Source organism: Rhinatrema bivittatum, chromosome 1 (genome assembly GCF_901001135.1).
Source record: "Rhinatrema bivittatum chromosome 1, aRhiBiv1.1, whole genome shotgun sequence".
NCBI classification, from domain to species: domain Eukaryota; kingdom Metazoa; phylum Chordata; class Amphibia; order Gymnophiona; family Rhinatrematidae; genus Rhinatrema; species Rhinatrema bivittatum.
The window spans coordinates 261,970,126-261,987,192 of NC_042615.1; the positions used below are offsets into that span (position 1 = coordinate 261,970,126).

The following is a 17,067-nucleotide window of genomic DNA, read 5'->3' on the forward strand; positions in this document are numbered from 1 at the left end:
CCAAAAGTTCCTGGGGGTCCAGCAGGGGTTCGGGAGCGATCTCCTGCCGCGAATCGTTTTCCGTACGGAAAATGGCACCGGCAGGAGATCGACTGCAGGAGGTCGTTCAGCGGGGGTCTGGAACGACCTCCTGCAGTCGGAGGTAAATTACCTCCTGCAGTCGGAGGTAATTTAAGCTACGGACCGCCGCTACGGACCCCCAGGTAATTTAAGGCATTTGGGGGGGGGGGGTTCGGGAGGGTGGGGGATTTAATTTAAAGGGTCGGGGTGGGTTTTAGGGGGTTTTAGTGTGCCGTGTTTTAGTGTGCCGCTGGACCCCCAGGTAATTTAAGGCATTTGGGGGGGGGGTTCGGGAGGGTGGGGGATTTAATTTAAAGGGTCGGGGGTGGGTTTTAGGGTGTTTTAGTGTGCCGGTTTTCCTGCCCTCCCCCTTCCCCCGATTTACGATTTTTTGACGATAAATCGGGGGAATTGGTATTGTATCGTGGCCCTAACGATTTTTGACAATTTAAAATATATCGGACGATATTTTAAATCGTCAAAAAACGATTCACATCCCTATTATTAACTGAGTGAACATCATCTAGGCCAAAGCAAGGCCAGAAGCAATGTGATTTATACCACAGGTAGTGCTTACTCCAATCTAATTCTTTAGTTACCCATTCAAAGCAATTGATCAAATTTGTTTGACATGATGTTCCTCTGATACAATCATGTTGCCTTGGATCTTGTAAACTGCTGAATTTAAGTTAATTCACTATCCTTTAGTTTAATAGTGCCTCCATTAATATATCCACCACTAAGGTCAACTGGCTTATAATTATCATCTTCCTCTCACTAATTTTAAAAAAGGACAACATGGGCCCTTCTCTAGTTCTCTGGAACTACTCCTGCCTCCAAAGAGTGATTGAACAGAACTGTCAGTGGAGCTTCCAGAACCTCTCTATTCTACCTACCTCAGTATCCTAGCATGTACGTATTTGTATTTATTAAAATGTATTCATCGCTTCTGCCTGGGCCCTAAGCAATACACATAACATACATAATTAGTACAAAAGATTCAAATTTAAGACAGACTAAACAAAAATAATACATCTCATCTGAGCCCATTGCTTCTTCATTTACAGATTGGCTAGCTCCATTCAAACCCTCTCTTCTGTAAATACAGTGGGATTTCACTCTCTGCTGTTTATATTCCTGACAGCTATCTATGATATTTCAATAATCTCTTCTTCAGTGAACACTGAAAGGAAGTATTTATTCACTTTTTCCTGAAATCCACTAAACTTTCCTCCCTTTTATCTCTTCATTTCCTTCTTCCACTAACATATCTAAAAAAAAAGTCCTGTTTTTGTTTATTGCCTTTGCTATTGTTTCCTGTTTACACCTTTGCTATCATGACTATTTTCATTGTTAGCTATTAGCTGTTTTAGATATTTAAACCTGTCTTTCTCCTTTTGCGAGAGGGTGGCCAGTTGGCTCCAGATTTTCAGAACAGGATGATCCAGTTCTGGTTTTACCCCACTACTTGCATGGACTTGCTTGTTTTGCTTAAGGAATCAGTGGGGACACAAGATCTACAAATCTATGCAGGCCATGGGGTAAAACCAGGACTGGATCAACATGAACTGAAAAAATAGAGTTAATTGGCAACTCTAATATCCGAACCCTTTTGAATGCTAACTTTTCTGCCCTTAACTTTTCAGCCACTTCTATTGAAAAACACATTGGTTTTTCCCTCTTATTTTAATTTATTTCCTGACATGAAGATTGGTCATTCTTATAATGGCTCCTTTTAATATTGCCTGCGATTTCTCCCTTTCATCTAAATCTTTCTACTCTCTGCTGGTGTTTCCCTAAGGTACTCCCTCATCTTAACAAGGTTGACACTCTTGATGTCCTCCAGGATCTTGACCTTATTTGGCCCATCTCTGCCTTTGATCTTACATTAAATCATATTTTTAAGTGATGACTGGAACTCAGATGGCCACCTACTGTGGTAGTAATGAAATGTACTGAGCATCTTGCGTAATTCATCTTAAATTTGTCTACTAGGAAAATATTTCCCTCTTTCCGATGAAGTGTAACATGATATGAACGATGGGAGCAGATTTCTAAGCGAGTCTCAATTAAGGATAAGTTACCCCTATCTTTATATATATTGCACTTATTTGTGTGCTGCTCATCACTTGCACTATAAAATCCTTTAAAAAAGTGGATAATAGACCCATTGAGACAGATGGTTAAACTTGTCATAGCAAAAGCGCATTTGAAGTGACTTCCAAGCTAAAGATACAAGGCTTTCATGTGTCTGCTCTGCTCTGCTTCTATGAAGGTCTCTTTTCCTCGCTTTATTACTTTGGTAGTTCATTGTTTGGTACAATTGTTTACCTCCAAGTTTTGGGTACATTTGTTCTTTTTTGAGTTTGGTATGCAGGAGGCCATGTACACATTCTACATCATCTCTTAAAGGTGAATTTTAAAAGTCCGACACACGCCAAAACCAGGAGATAACTCATATATGTCGGGCCGGCGTGCGGCGAGTAGATTTTAAAATCCATCCGGATTCACGCGTATCTCCTGCTGTACGCACAAATATTTATTTCCAAAAAAGGGGTGGGGCATGGGCATTCCTGGATTTCAACTTCTAATTTGCGCGTAAATACTTACACGCACGGGTACACGCCGGGATCCCCGCCATGTATATTTACTTCTGCTATGGATGGCGTGTAAGTAATAAAATAAAAAAGTCTAGACAAGTCAGCAGGGTTTTAAAGGTCAGGGTTAACAGTGGAAAAGGGAGGCTATTAAACTAGGGGGGTTTGAAAGTCCTATTCCTTGTCTGGGCGAACTGGGAAAACTGGTAATTGTGTCGGCATGAGACTATTAAAATCCCCCCTCTTACGTGGTAGAAGCGACATTTGCAAGCATAGGCGCACACTTACTTAAAATTATGCGCACATATGCACACAAATTAGCCTATTTTAGAACTTGCGCGCATATACATTCATGTTTTATAAAATGCCTGCGCCCTTGGGTGCTAGCCGGCAAAAGGCGTGCACATGTGTGCCCACGTGCCTGTTTAAAAGTTACCTTCTTAGGGAGCAATTTGCAGTTTGCCTGTTTTGGGGGCAAAGTCTGTGGGTGCTTTTGTCCATGAACTTTGCACCAAGGTTCAAAGAGAAAGTGCATGAAACTTTGTACCTGCAGACTTTTACACCTGGCTTTGTGTGCGAGCAGCTTTTACAAAGAAATTAACATGTACAGACATGAAAATTCAATCTAGGCCAGGGCTTCCCAAACCTGTCCTAGGGACCCCATAGCAGCTGGGTTTTCAGGATATCCACAATGAATATGCATGAGATAAATGTGCATGCTACAGAGACTTAGTATATGCAAATATATCTCATGAATATTCAATGTGGACATCCTGAAAATTCAACTGGCAGTGGGGTCCATCCAGGCATGTCATTTTCTGATCTCACCCAAAACAGCCTCCGTGAAATGCCAATGATAGCACGTACGTCTTGGAGCAATCTACTTACTTTCAGCCATAATGAAGATGCTTTGAAGAGCATCCCCCCCATGGATGGAAAGAAAAGCCTTATGAGATAAACAGAAAAAACTTTATGGAAGCCCGCAGACCTGCAAGCTGGGAAACTCCCAGCGAGGGTTTCCTTTTGAAAATACGGGCAGCTGCAGGAAAGCAGATATTTTCTACCCATGTGCATTGTGCAAATGTGCCTGCGAGAAAGTGCAATTTCAAAATGAAATTCTCTCCCCTACTTGTGTACTCTCCCTCCCTCTCCCTCTCAACTCTGCCCCTTGCTGCTGTGGGTAAAACTACCAAGCATCTCTATCCCACCCTGCCCAACAATTTTTTTTTTTTTTTTTGCTTTTTCAATGTTTTACTAATTTTTACTAATTTTTCCTATTTTTCTCTCTATTTTTGTGTTTTTCTTAGTTTGCTTATCTTTATTATATTCTTATGCTTTCATTATTTCACTTTTTACACTTTTTGCCTTTATTCCCCCTTCCCCACCTCCTCCCTCTTTCCCTCCACTTCTTCATTTTCTCTGGCCTCTTTTCCTATTCCCCTTCCCTACCTCAACACTTCTTTTCCCCAGCAGGCAACAGCTGTGATCTCTCTTCCTAAGTAGGGACCCGGCAGCAGCAAGAACTTTTCCCGGGCTGAGGCCTGAGGGAGGCAGCTATTCCTAGGTTGTACGCATGGCTAAAACTTGGCTGGATTACATAAGGGCATTCCAGGGTAGAAATAAGTTAGTTGGATAAGTTATCCGGCTAACTAGTTGTGCTGCAGAGGAGGCCTAAAGATAGCAGGATAAATGTATCCTATGATCTTTAAGATAGTCGGCTATAATTAATAGTATGGTTGCACCACTGAATAGCCCTCCAAATTTTTGCCCCCCCTCTGTAAATAGTATCCCTCCTATTACCCCCCCACCCCACCCTGTGTATATAGCTCCCACCTTACACCCCCCCTCCCTGTGTATATAGCTCCCTCCCTACACCCCCCCTTCCCCCCCCCCCCCAATTTTTTAATTATTGCCTCGGGCTCCCTTTAGAGCCCCCTAACACTTGTTTATGCTGTTATGCTGTTGTTATCCACGCCCACATCCCTGTTCTATGTATTTTCTACCTGCTTTTATAATGTAAACCGATATGATGTGTATTTTAATGTTGGTATAGAAAATCTGTTAAATAAATAAATAAATAAATACTTACCTGATAATTTCACTTTCCTTAATATAGATAGATGGGTTCAGGATCAGTGGGTTATGCACCTCTACCAGCAGATGGAGATGGACCAAACTGACGTCACAGTATATATCCTCCTGCAGTGATCTCAGCCTGCCAGTATTCTCTTCAAAAGCAACTGTGTACAGACTAGCAAAAACTTGATTAAAAACACAATTTCAATACTCAGCCAACATGAAACACTGAGCTCAGCAAGAAATACATTAAAAATAGTCTAGGGACTGCAGTACCACTTACCAGTAACCCCTGGAGCACATAGTCACCCTGGAGGAATATAACATAAACATACAGCAGCCAAGGGTGGGAAGCTGAACCTATCTGTCTATATTAAGGAAAGTGAAATTATCAGGTAAGTAGTAATTTCTCATTTCCTAACATCAGGACAGTGTGATGTACCAAAGCTACTCCCGAATAGGGTGGGAGGTTGCCTGCTGTCCAGTCAAAACCGCCCATGTGTGTCCTGCTGGGCCTGCACATCCAAATGATAATACTTGGAAAAGGTGTGTAAGGAGACCATGTCACAGTTCGGCAAATGCGATGGGAGACATCAATCTAACCTCTGCCCATGACACTGCCTGACCCCTAGTGGAATGATCCCTAACCTGAGTAGGCAACAGCTTTTCAGTGGCCACATATATAGCTGCGACTACCTCCTTAATCCAGCGAGCTATTGTAGCACGCGAACCCACTCGCCCTGTTTACCTCCACCATGAAGGACAAACAGGCGATCGTCTTTTGGAAAGGTTTAGAAACCTCCAAATACCTCAGGACATGTCTCTTGACATCTAAGGGATGCAGCAGGCGATATTCCTCCACATCTCTTTCCTTATCCAGAGACAGGAAGAAAATGGACTGATTCAAGTGAAAATCTGAGACCACTTTAGGCAAGAAAGAAGGAATGGGATGCAGTTGAACCTCCTCTGGAGTCACCCGAAGGAATGGTTCCTGACAAGACAAGGCCTGCAGCTCGGAAATTCAAAGCACAGAAAATATTGCCACCAGAAACGTCATTTTCAAAGTCAGTAAGTGCAAGAAAAGGGAGCGCATCAGTTGAAACGTAGGACCTGCCAAAAAGTCCAAAATCAGATTCAGACTCCACGAGGTCACCGGTAACCGCAAGGGAGGATGAAGATATTTCACTCCTCTCAAGAAACGGGCCACATCAAGATAGGCGACAAGGATTCACCATTCACCTGCCCCTGAAAAAGGCAAGAGCTGCAACCTGTACCTTCAAGGAATTAAGGGTCAACCCTTTATTCAACCCATCTTGCAAAAATTCCAAAATGAGAAGGAACTTAACTGAAAGAGGAATTACTCCTTGATCCTCACACCAAGCCTCCTGACTCTGGAGGATGGAGAAATTTGTCTGGGACTGTGTATAGGACCATGTTGAAGTTCTTTCATAGAAATGAAACGCCAGCCCTGATTTCCCAGATGTTGAAGATGCTGGGAGTGCCTGGGCAGATTCCATGTCTGAACCAAAGAAAAATCCCATTTTGATTTCTTTGTGTAAAGCCACTTGTTTTTTTCTGTTATGGAGGTCATTCAAGAATTGATTGAACTTGAGTGGGGCGCCCCGGAGGCCAATTTCAAAGGGGGACAGACCTTGGAAAGCCTATACCTCCTGGATCCAGTGGTGAGAGAGTGCCTTGAATTTGTTGCCAGAGGATGTGGTTAGTGCAATTAGTGTAACTGGGTTCCAAAAAGGTTTGGATAAGTTCTTGGAGGAGAAGTCCATTAACTGCTATTAATCAAGTTGACTTAGGGAATGGCCTCTGCTATTACTGGCATCAGTAGCATGGGATCATCTTGGTGTTTGGGTATTTGCCAGGTTCTTGTGGCCTGGTTTGGCCTCTGTTGGAAACAGGATGCTGGGCTTGATGGACCCTTGGTCTGACCCAGCATGGCAATTTCTTATGTTCTTATGTTCTTAAGCCTCAAACATCACCAAACCTGAACACAGGCTAAGGAAGAAGAGAATTTTTGTGCTCATAGCAAGATGGCAATCACCACTTAGAGTATACATGCTTCAACAAGCGAGCCCTCTCAAGGGCCATATCTTAAGACAAAACTGAGTTGGATCTTCATAAAGGACAGGTCCCTGCCATAACAGATTCCTGTATGCCGAAGATAAAGGGGCGAGTCTACCAGGAGTCTTCGCAAACCTGCATACCATGGTTTCCTGGGCCAATCCAGTGCTACCAAAAGCACCAACCCCCTGTGGCCTTCAACCATCCGAACTATTCTACCCACTATGGGCCACAGAGTAAAGGCATACAGCAGCTTGTCATCAACTTCTGAATACAAGCTTCTGGCAAGAAAACATTGCCCTGCCTCATGTTTAATCGAACACCCAGATACTCCAAAGACTGAGAAAGCTGAAGACTGCTCTTGGCTAGGTTCACCACTCAATTGAGCTCTTGCAATAGGGAGTTCAAGTTGCGGATCACCATACAGCTCTCTTGCAGAGACTTGGCCCAAATCAGCCAGTCATCCAAATACGGATGTACTAGAATCCCATCCTTTCTCAATTCTGCCACCATTACCACCATATTCTTGGAAGGATTTCTGGGTGCGGTGGCCAGAAGAAAGGGCAATGCCCGAAACTGATAATGGCAACCCAACACTATGAAACGCAGAAAACATTTGTGCTCCAATTGGTTGGGAATATGAAGGTATGCCTTGGACAGATCCGAGGAAGTCAGAAATTCCCCTGACTGCATGGCCATTATCAATGAGTGCAAGATTGCCATGCGAAAATGAGTCACCCACAATTGACGGTTGTCCTCTTTCAGATCCAGGATGGGACAAATGGAGCCCTCCTTCCCTAACAGGAAGTCCTACTGCTGATCCAAGTGTATTCCGGAGCTTAACAGCAGTAACAGGCTGCGGTTCTGCCCTGGCAGGATTGGGCTGGGCTGAGGGCTGCTCCTGATTGCAACCCTTGAAAAAATTCTACCAAAGAAAAGGCAGAAAGACCCAAACCAGGAGGCACCTGGGCTGAGCCCACTGAGCTACCTTCTTCCACTGACAAACCAGTTAAGGGTGTCCCAAGATCAGGCGTTCCTCCTAACTGTTAGGCGGCAGTAGCCCCTGTGACATAGTAAGGGCAAAGGGCCATCGGCTGCCAGTAATCAAAATGGCGTCGACGGCCCTTTGCCCTTACTATGTCACAGGAGCTACCGCCGCCATTGGTTGACCCCAGTGACATAGTGAGGGCAAAGGGCCGGCAGCGCCATTTTGACTACTGGCAGCCGACAGCTCAAGTCCCCCGGACTCCTGCTGGACCACCAGGGACTTTTGGCAGGTCTTGGGGGGGTCAGGAGGGTGGGGTTCTAGTAAATTAATTTTGGAGGTCTTGGGGGACGTCAGGAGGGTGGGGGGTTTTGTTAGATTTTTACTTTTTTATTAAAGATTTGTCTGCGAGCCCTGGACCCCCGCTGGATCACCAGGGACTTTTGGCAGGTCTTGGGGGGGGGGGGGGGTTAAGAGGATGGGGGTTGTAGTAAATTAATTTGGCAGGTCTTGGGGGCATCAGGAGGGTGGGGGGTTGTAGTTAGTATGGCTCTCATGGAATTACATTTTAAAATATATGTGGCGTTCATGGCTCTCTCAGCCAAAAAGGTTCCCAACCCCTGTCCTAACATGTCTTTACCCAAGCTCTCATCAGGCTGGGAAGAACCAGGCTTAGCAAAATCAGAGGCACCTCTAAACAGCACTGGTACAAGTTAGAGGGCACCCCAGACTGAGATGCCCAAATATGAGAGGCAGCACATAGGGAAAGGCGCTTAGATTTCTTAGCTATTCGCACCATTCTTCTTTCTTTTTTTTTTTTTTTTAACTATGCGTCCAAAATTTAAGCATCCAAATTTTTAGGCATCCAAAATTTTAGGCATCCAAAACCTAGGTATCGCAAGACTAGGCATCTCAAGGATAGGCGCACAATCAACATGTGCAGGCTAAGTGCACAGTTAAGTGCTCATCTGGCCCGGACGCCACTTAACCAGACCACACAAACTGATGCTCGCCTAAGCGTCCAAAAACTGGATGCACAACCAGGATGCACAACTAGACGAGCTGCCTGCACTGACGCTCCTGAAGATGGTAGCTGAGTGCACAGGAAAAGCATGCAAAACACCACTGTGGCCTATCACACGGTGCATAGGAGAAAAGCCCCAGGGGCTGCTTAACCTGCCAGGCTGCCCACATCCTTTAAACCTCCCTCGGATCGGGACTAACGTCGGAACAGCACACCAAAAACGGAGACTGGGTAAGGAGGAAGCCCTACACAAAACACCCTCCTTATACATCTCTGAATTTATATATATATAGGGTTAGATTTTTAAACTTGGGCGCGTGTCCATGGATGTGCGCTTCCCGGCGCACACACATGGACGTGGCTATTTTATAACACACGTGCATACGCGTGGCAGATTTTAACATCTGCGAACGTCAGCAACTCATGCGCGAGGGGGGGGGATAAATTTTTTATTAGCGCGCATGCTTCCCCGGCACAACAGCAAATGGCCGCTGAACCAGCCGCCTCCATCCCCACCCCTCCCCACCCCCTGGACTGCCCCTTTCTCTGGGCCCGGCACTTCAGCGTGAAACAGGGGTTACGCTGTGGCCGGACCCCTTTGAAAATGCCTGCGGCACGCACAAGACCCAGCCACGCACATAACCCCCATTTTTTACATGCACAGCATTTTAAAAATCTTTCCGATATTTTTTTAATCTTACCTGAGCTAAGTCTTTCCCGGCTGAGTACAGAGATGGTCTCCGTTTGCAAGTGGAGAGGGCATGTGCCGTCAGTGCCGCACTCAGCTTCCTGCTCCCATTGCTTTTCAGTTGTCGAAGCAGCTAACTCCATGCTGGTTGAAAAAACAGCTACCAGACCAAGGCACTCATCTGAGGGACCACAGAAATCACCTAGGAATTCTCAACTGGGGGAGGGACCATTTGATATCACCACAGGAGAGCGGGGCAAATTAATTTTCCTTGTATTTCTCTTTCCAAAATCTAAAGCAATCCCCAGTAGGGAAATGCACGTCCACCATCTGTTAGAGATGGAGAAAACTGGCAGGCTGATGTCACTGCAAGAGGATATATACTGTGACATCAGCTTGCTCCATCTCCATCAGCTGGTAGAGGTGCATAATCCACTGGTCCTGAACCCATCTGTCTATGTGCTAGGAAATAGTTGGATAAACTTTGCAATCTGGCCAGTGACTGAATATTACCCCGTATTGTCCATGTCAATATACTCAGAGACCCACGGCAGCATCACCTTTATTGTAGGACAGCTATTTTGGTCAATGCAAGCAGCAAATTAAGTGCAGCTTTGTATTTAGGACACGTTGTCTTTCTTTCTGTCATTTGCATTACATGGCATATACTGTACTCACCCTGCCTGAAACTGGAATCGATGGCTTGGTCTGATGTAAAACCATTGACTAGTGGTTTACAGCTTAAGTCAATCAGTTGGTGAAGGCGGAGCTTTCGACAGTAGATAGAGGCAGCTTCTGGCTCTAGGGCAATCAACAACTGCTCTGGGTTTTCAGCGGAAACTAAACCAGCCTGTGAAAGACAAGGAAGAAAATGGTCAGTGCGAAAGAGCAAATTTTCAAAGACTCTGTATCGATGTTCTTCCCTGAATAATGTTATTCTATTCTGCAAAATGACCAGCAACTTCTTGTGGCCTAGCAGAGGCTTAGAGGATAATAGCAAGCGCCTGGGAACAAGCTTTGAGAACCCTGGGCAAAATAAGGTTTTTAAATTACTTTTTTTTTTAAAGCCAGCCCAATGATCATTGCAGACAGTGCACTCAGCTCCCAAGTTTGGCACTTTCTCCTTGGGTCAGCAGTTCAAGAGGCTGCAGAGATAGCGCACCCTGCCTCCAGATGGAGCTGAGTCCCAATCATTGCACAGCATTGGCACTTAGTGGTCAGGCTCAGTGTGCATTCACACTGCTTCCAAAGAGGAGTCACGGTATGTAGCCCTTGGCCAAGGACTGTTGCTGTGATGGTGGGGCTAGACTGGAATGGGGAGAGGGGTGAAAAGTAGAGGGAAAAGAAATCACACCTGTTTGCTGAAATGGGAATTCACGATGGCTACTGCAACTTTTGGGTTCACTATGGGTTTTTTTTACCATATAACATGGTGATTTTTTTTTATCTGAATGGCCTAAATGTTGTATTTGTTTGATAAAAATATATATAAATATTGTTTGAAAAATAGGGAAAAACCCTGGGTAAATGTGAATGAAGGCTCTGGGCACCATATCTCCAGTAGAGTTCAATTCTATTTGAGCTTTAAACCCAAAGAAGCAAGCAAAAACAGTCAGATTAAAAAAAAAAAAAAAAGAAAAATAATTTCATAAGGGTGTATTAAATACTAAACCAATATAAATCTTCAGGAAACTTAATATTAATAACAAACAATGAAGAACTTTCTTTTGCCATATCCATAGTTAAGATCCAAATATTTATGAGGTTTATTTTTTTGACCAAGTTCCCATCTGTCCCAGAGTTTCATTTAACTTCAGTCAATCGGGGTCAGTATTCTAAGCGTTTGTCATCTTGCTGTGTCTGTCTAAAATTCAGGACTATTAAGCTCAAGGATCTCAGAATGCTTGGAAATGGAAGTTTAAAAACCAGGACTGTGACAGTGGAGGTGGAGTAAGTTAAAATGTATGAACTATTCTAGGGGTTTTCAACCCAGTCCTTGGGACTCATCTAGCCAGTCAGGTTTTCAGGATATCCACAATGAATATACATGAGATTTATTTATATGAACTGCCTCTACTGATTTGTTGCACTTCCTAGACATCTTTTCTGCTTTTTTGAGCTGATTTTGTTATTTTCTCCTCCCACTTCCTGTATTGTTTGGGGGTGACATGTCGATTTCATTGGTATACAGTAAATAAATTTTAGAAGTAATTTAAACTGATTTATTTATTTATTTCTACTTATATTCCATCAATGTCAATGGCTTTAGGTGGCTTACAAAATTATGTCACAATATAATATAATTAGTTTTAAATGTACTACATGCTAACTTCATGGAGAGCCCCCTAGTCCTTCTATTATCCGAAAGAGTAAATAACAACCCATTCTAGACCTCTCATGGTTTTAAAGACCTCTACCATATCCCCCATCAGCCGTCTCTTCTCCAAGCTGAACAGCCCTAACCTCTTTAGTCTTTCCTCATAGGGGAGCAGTTCCATCCCCTTTATCATTTTGGTTGCCCTTCTCCGTACCTTCTCCATTGAAACTATATCTTTCTTGAGATGCGGTGACCAGAATTGTACACAGTATTCAAGGTGTGGTCTCACCATGGAGCGATATAGAGGCATTATGACATCCTCTGTTTTATTCACCATTCCCTTCCTAATAATTCCTAACATTCTGTTTGCTTTTCTGACTACCACAGCACACTGAGCCAATGATTTCAAAGTATTGTATGATGCCTAGCTCTCTTTCCTGGGTGGTTGCTCCTAATATGGAACCTAACATCGTGTAACTAGGGATGTGAATCGTTTATCTGATGATTGAAAATATCGGATGATATTTTCAATCTCGTCAGATATCAGGGGGTCCCCGATAGCGATAGGAAACCCCACGATTAACTTTGTGGGTTCCCTTATCATTATGGGGGGGGGGGCGGGAAGAAAGGGCACTTAAAAGTAACACAAAAATACAGCCAGACCCTTTAAAATTAGGGGTCCGGAGGGTGGGGGGATACTAAAGAACTAATTTTAAAGGGTCGGGCTGTGTTTTTGGGTTATCGGCTCGGCACAGCCGATAAAAAAACCCCAACGATTGGACCGCAGGAAAAATAATTTCCTGATGGTCCACGAATCCGAAACCGGAACTGATTCCGGTTCCGATTCACATCTCTACGTGTAACTACAGCATGGGTTATTTTTCTCTATATACATCACATTTCACTTATCCACATTAAATTTCGTCTGCCATTTGGATGCCCAATTTTCCAGTCTCACAAGGTCCTCCTGCAATTTATCACAATCTGCTTGTGATTTAACTACTCTGAATAATTTTGTATCATCTACAAATTTGATTACCTCACTTGTCTTATTCCTTTCCAGATCATTTATAAATATATTGAAAAGCATGGGACCTAGTACAGATCCTTGAGGCACTCCACTGTATACCCTTTTCCACTGAGAAAATTGTCCATTTAATCCTACTCTCTGTTTCCTGTCTTTTAACCAGTTTGTAATCCACAAAAGGACATCACCACCTATCCCATGACTTTTTACTTTTCTTAGAAGCCTCTCATGAGGAACTTTGTCAAATGCCTTCTGAAAATCCAAATACACTACATCCACTGGTTCACCTATATCTACATGTTTATTAACCCCTTCAAAAAAGTGAAGCAGATTTGTGAGGCAAGACTTGCCTCACAAATCTGCAAGTCTTGCCTCACAAATCTGTGGTCTGTGATTTTGATCTTTGGAATACTTTCTACTATTTTTCCTGGCACTGAAGTCAGGCTAACTGTTAGTTCCTGTTAGTTCCCAAACTACAGTTAGCCTGACTACAGACCAGTTAGCCTGGCACTGAAGAGAGGCTAACTGGTCTGTAGTTTTCCAGATCACCTCTGGAACCCTTTTTAAATATTGGGGTTACATTAGCCACCATCCAGTCTTCAGGTACAATGGATGATTTTAATGATAGTTTACAAATTTTATTAATAGATCTGAAATTTCATTTTTTAGTTCCTTCAGAATTCTTGGGTGTATACCATCTGGTCCAGGTGGGACCCTCTCAGTATATCAGTTTTAGGCAATTCTGAAAAGATCACACCAATCCTAAAAAACCTACATTGGCTACCTATCACCCACAGAATAATGTTCAAGACCTTATCCATTATCCACAAATACATATATCACCGATCTACGCTACAACTCAAAATACCTCTCGAACTTCACGCTTCCACAAGACCGATCAGATATGCTTACATAGGAACGCTCCAAGCCCCCCCCCCAACAAATCCACTAGTCACACTTCCATACAGAAACGAACATTGTCCACTGCCGGTCCGTATCATTGGAATCTTCTTTCCCCGGAACTTCGACAAGAACAATGCCCGATTTCATTCAAAAAGAAACTTAAAACATGGCTGTTCACACAAGCCTTCTCTTAATGAACACCCTACAAACCTCACATCTATGCTCTCCTTTGTCACAGATCCGCCCCTTCCTCCTCCTTCTTTCGTACCTGCAATTTTATAGACCTAAAGATCAAGCGATGATCTAAGCTTGCTACATTCGTTCCTATGTTAAACTGTGTTATGTTACACTTAACTATGTTACTATTTATTATGTTAATTGTATGCTTTTGCTCTCTACTCTCCCACCCTGTAAATCCCCTGTTCATTGTAACTTTATCTTCCTAGTTAATCGGTTACCCCTTGTTTCAATGTAAACCGGTACGATAAGACACTAGTCTTGAGTATCGGTATATCAAAAGTATTTAAATAAAATAAATAAAAATAAGATGGGCTTTTAATGCCACTTTGAAAGTTTTTGTGCACATTTTTTTTTATTGCAACACAAAAACTGGAAAAAATTGTGGTAGAAATATAACAGCTATTAAGAAGAAAACCACATGGAATGAAATGCCAATATTACAAGATTAATGACCAAACCCTCATATTTGAGCTGATATATGGCAGCGACAATGCATTATCTTATATTCACTTATTCAGGTAATTTCTTCAATACCAAAGTGATCTTACTAGATAAACGAAGCTTGACCGACGTGCCGCAAATGCGCAGTAGAGACCAGCTCTACCGCGCATGTGCGGGCGAGCACGTCGGTCTGAGCCAGCGTCAGAAAGAAAAAAAATGGCGGCGTCCAGTGGCAGCAGCGGGCGGCGGCGGCGGTACCAGCAGCGGGCGGCGACGGCAGTAGCGAGCGGCGGCGGTACCGGCAGTGGGCGGCGACGGCGGTAGCGAGCGGCGGTAGCGGGCGGCGACGGCAGCGGTAGCGGGCATCGGTAGCGGGTAGCAGCGGGCGGCGGCAGCGGCCAGTAGCGAGGGAGGGAGAAGAGAGAGAGAGGGAGGGACGGACTGAGTGGGAGGGAGGGACGGAGAGAGAGAGTGGGAGGGAGTGACTGAGTGAGAGGGAGGGACTGAGTGGGAGGGAGGGATTGAGTGAGGGGGAGGGACTGAGGGGGGAGGGACTGAGTGAGAGGGAGGGAGTGGGACTGAGTGAGAGGGAGAGGGGGGACTGAGTGAGAGGGAGTGGGACTGAGGGAGAGAGGGAGGGAGTGGGACTGAGGGAGAGTGAGTGGGACTGAGTGAGTGAGAGGGAGGGAGGGGGGAGGGAGTGACTGAGTGAGAGGGAGGGACTGAGTGGGAGGGAGGGATTGAGTGAGGGGGAGGGACTGAGTGAGAGGGAGTGAGTGGGACTGAGGAGGGAGTGGGACTGAGGGAGAGAGAGGGAGGGAGAGGGAGGGAGGGAGGGAGTGGGACTGAGGGAGAGGACGGAGGGAGTGGGACTGAGTGAGAGTGAGTGGGACTGAGTGAGTGAGTGGGACTGAGTGAGTGAGAGGGAGGGAGAGAGGGGGAGGGAGTGAGTGAGACTGAGTGGGAGGGAGGGACTGAGTGAGAGGAGAGGGAGGGTGGGGAGGAGTGGGTGAGGGAGGGAGGGAGGTAGGGGGCGGTGAAGAGGGAGGGGAGAGAGAATGAGGGGGAGGTGAGAGACAGAGGGATGTAGCCCGTTTTAACGGGCTTAACGGCTTGTATAATATAAACCATTCAATTTATATAATCATAAGGTTTGTCATCAATTTTTAGATTTTTTTGAAAATATTAAACTTTTTTTTTAGAAATGTTTTAAAGTTCAATTTAATGCCACAAAGTAACAAATAAGACACTTATCCTTAACGTTGTGCAGCGGCCGAAACATTTCAAATGCCCTGCCTCGTTCGCTTTCATTTGTGAAAATGTTTAAAAATGTTCAGTGATGCATATCCTAAATGGCATTTCTCAACTTGACAAATTTCTCCAATCAATCGCAACCACATGTTCTTTGTAGGACCTTCTTTTTTAATCCACTGTATTAGAATACATTTCATTGCTATTTATGGTAATAATGCTACCATAGTTGTATTACCCTTCAGTGTGCCCGCATCTATATCTGATGGGCCAAATAATAACATTTGGGGGTTGGTAGCATACAATTTGACCTGATGGTTGAGATAACATCTTTCCAATATACTTGAATACTATCATAGGGAATAAAAGTATGCAGAAAAGTTCCCTTTTCAGATTTACATTTGATGCAGATATCAGATTCTATTATTCCCCTATAACACAAACACATTCTGTCAAAATTGCTGTACGAAAAGTCTTCAATTGCATCTACCTAAGGCGTACATCAACAGTTTGTCTATGTAACTGATCATAGCAGATAAATCTTTTGTAGTCAAAGCAATATATAATATGCTGGACCAATATCTGCTTTGTGCATGCAAAATATTATCTGTGATGGATGACTGACAAAATTTATACCAGCCAGAAGTATTATTTTTACCAAATAATTTCTTAATGGTTACCACAAACAGTTTTTCAGAGACAATCTGTAGGAAGATGGGCCATCACATAGGGCCTCATTTTCCAATATCGCAGTGAGAGAGAGAGAGAGAGAGAGAGAGAGAGAGAGAGAGAGAGAGAGAATTTGTATCCCTATGGGAGGGCCACCTAGTAACTCGAGGTGGGGATTAGGTATGAGCGTAGGGGGTTGGGGGCCACTTGCACATTCAACATGAGACGTACGGAAAGAACAGTGGTCTCTAGTGAAGATTTGCTGGCCGTCGGAGTGAGGACACTCACTCCAAGAAGAGTTTTGGGCAACATTCTCTCAACCTAGCAGCTAAATTAAATAGCCCACTTTTTTGGAATAGGCCCCTCCCCTTCACCAAAATGAAGCCCAGTTCCTAACAAATCTAAAACCCTCTTCCCTGCACCATCGTCTCTGCCTCGCATTGAGACTCTGGAGTTCTGCCTGCCTCTGGGGTCCTGCACATGGAACAGGGAACATTTTTTAGAATGCTACCCTGGAGGTTCTGGTTTTCAGCTTTCTACCTAAAACCCTAAATTTGGCTTCCAGAACCTCCCCTCCTGCACTTTCCTATATCATTGGTACCCACATGTACCAAGACAGCCGGCTCCTCCCCAGCACTATCTAAAATACTATGTATCTATGTAAAACGTGAGGTCCACCACCTTCGCACCAGGTAGACAAGTTACCAAGCAAT

The 17,067-nt window shown here is 44.1% G+C and overlaps 1 protein-coding gene across 3 annotated transcripts in view; it reads right to left on the reverse strand.

Annotated features, from left to right (window-relative positions):
* HSPA12B (heat shock protein family A (Hsp70) member 12B) overlaps positions 1–17,067 on the reverse strand; it is a 239,122-nt gene that overhangs the window by 79,991 nt on the left and 142,064 nt on the right. For all 3 annotated transcript variants that reach the window (XM_029594206.1, XM_029594225.1, XM_029594216.1), the window contains one exon: positions 10,185–10,356. In XM_029594206.1, the coding sequence (XP_029450066.1) occupies positions 10,185–10,356 (172 nt within the window). The remainder of the gene's footprint in view (positions 1–10,184; positions 10,357–17,067) is intronic.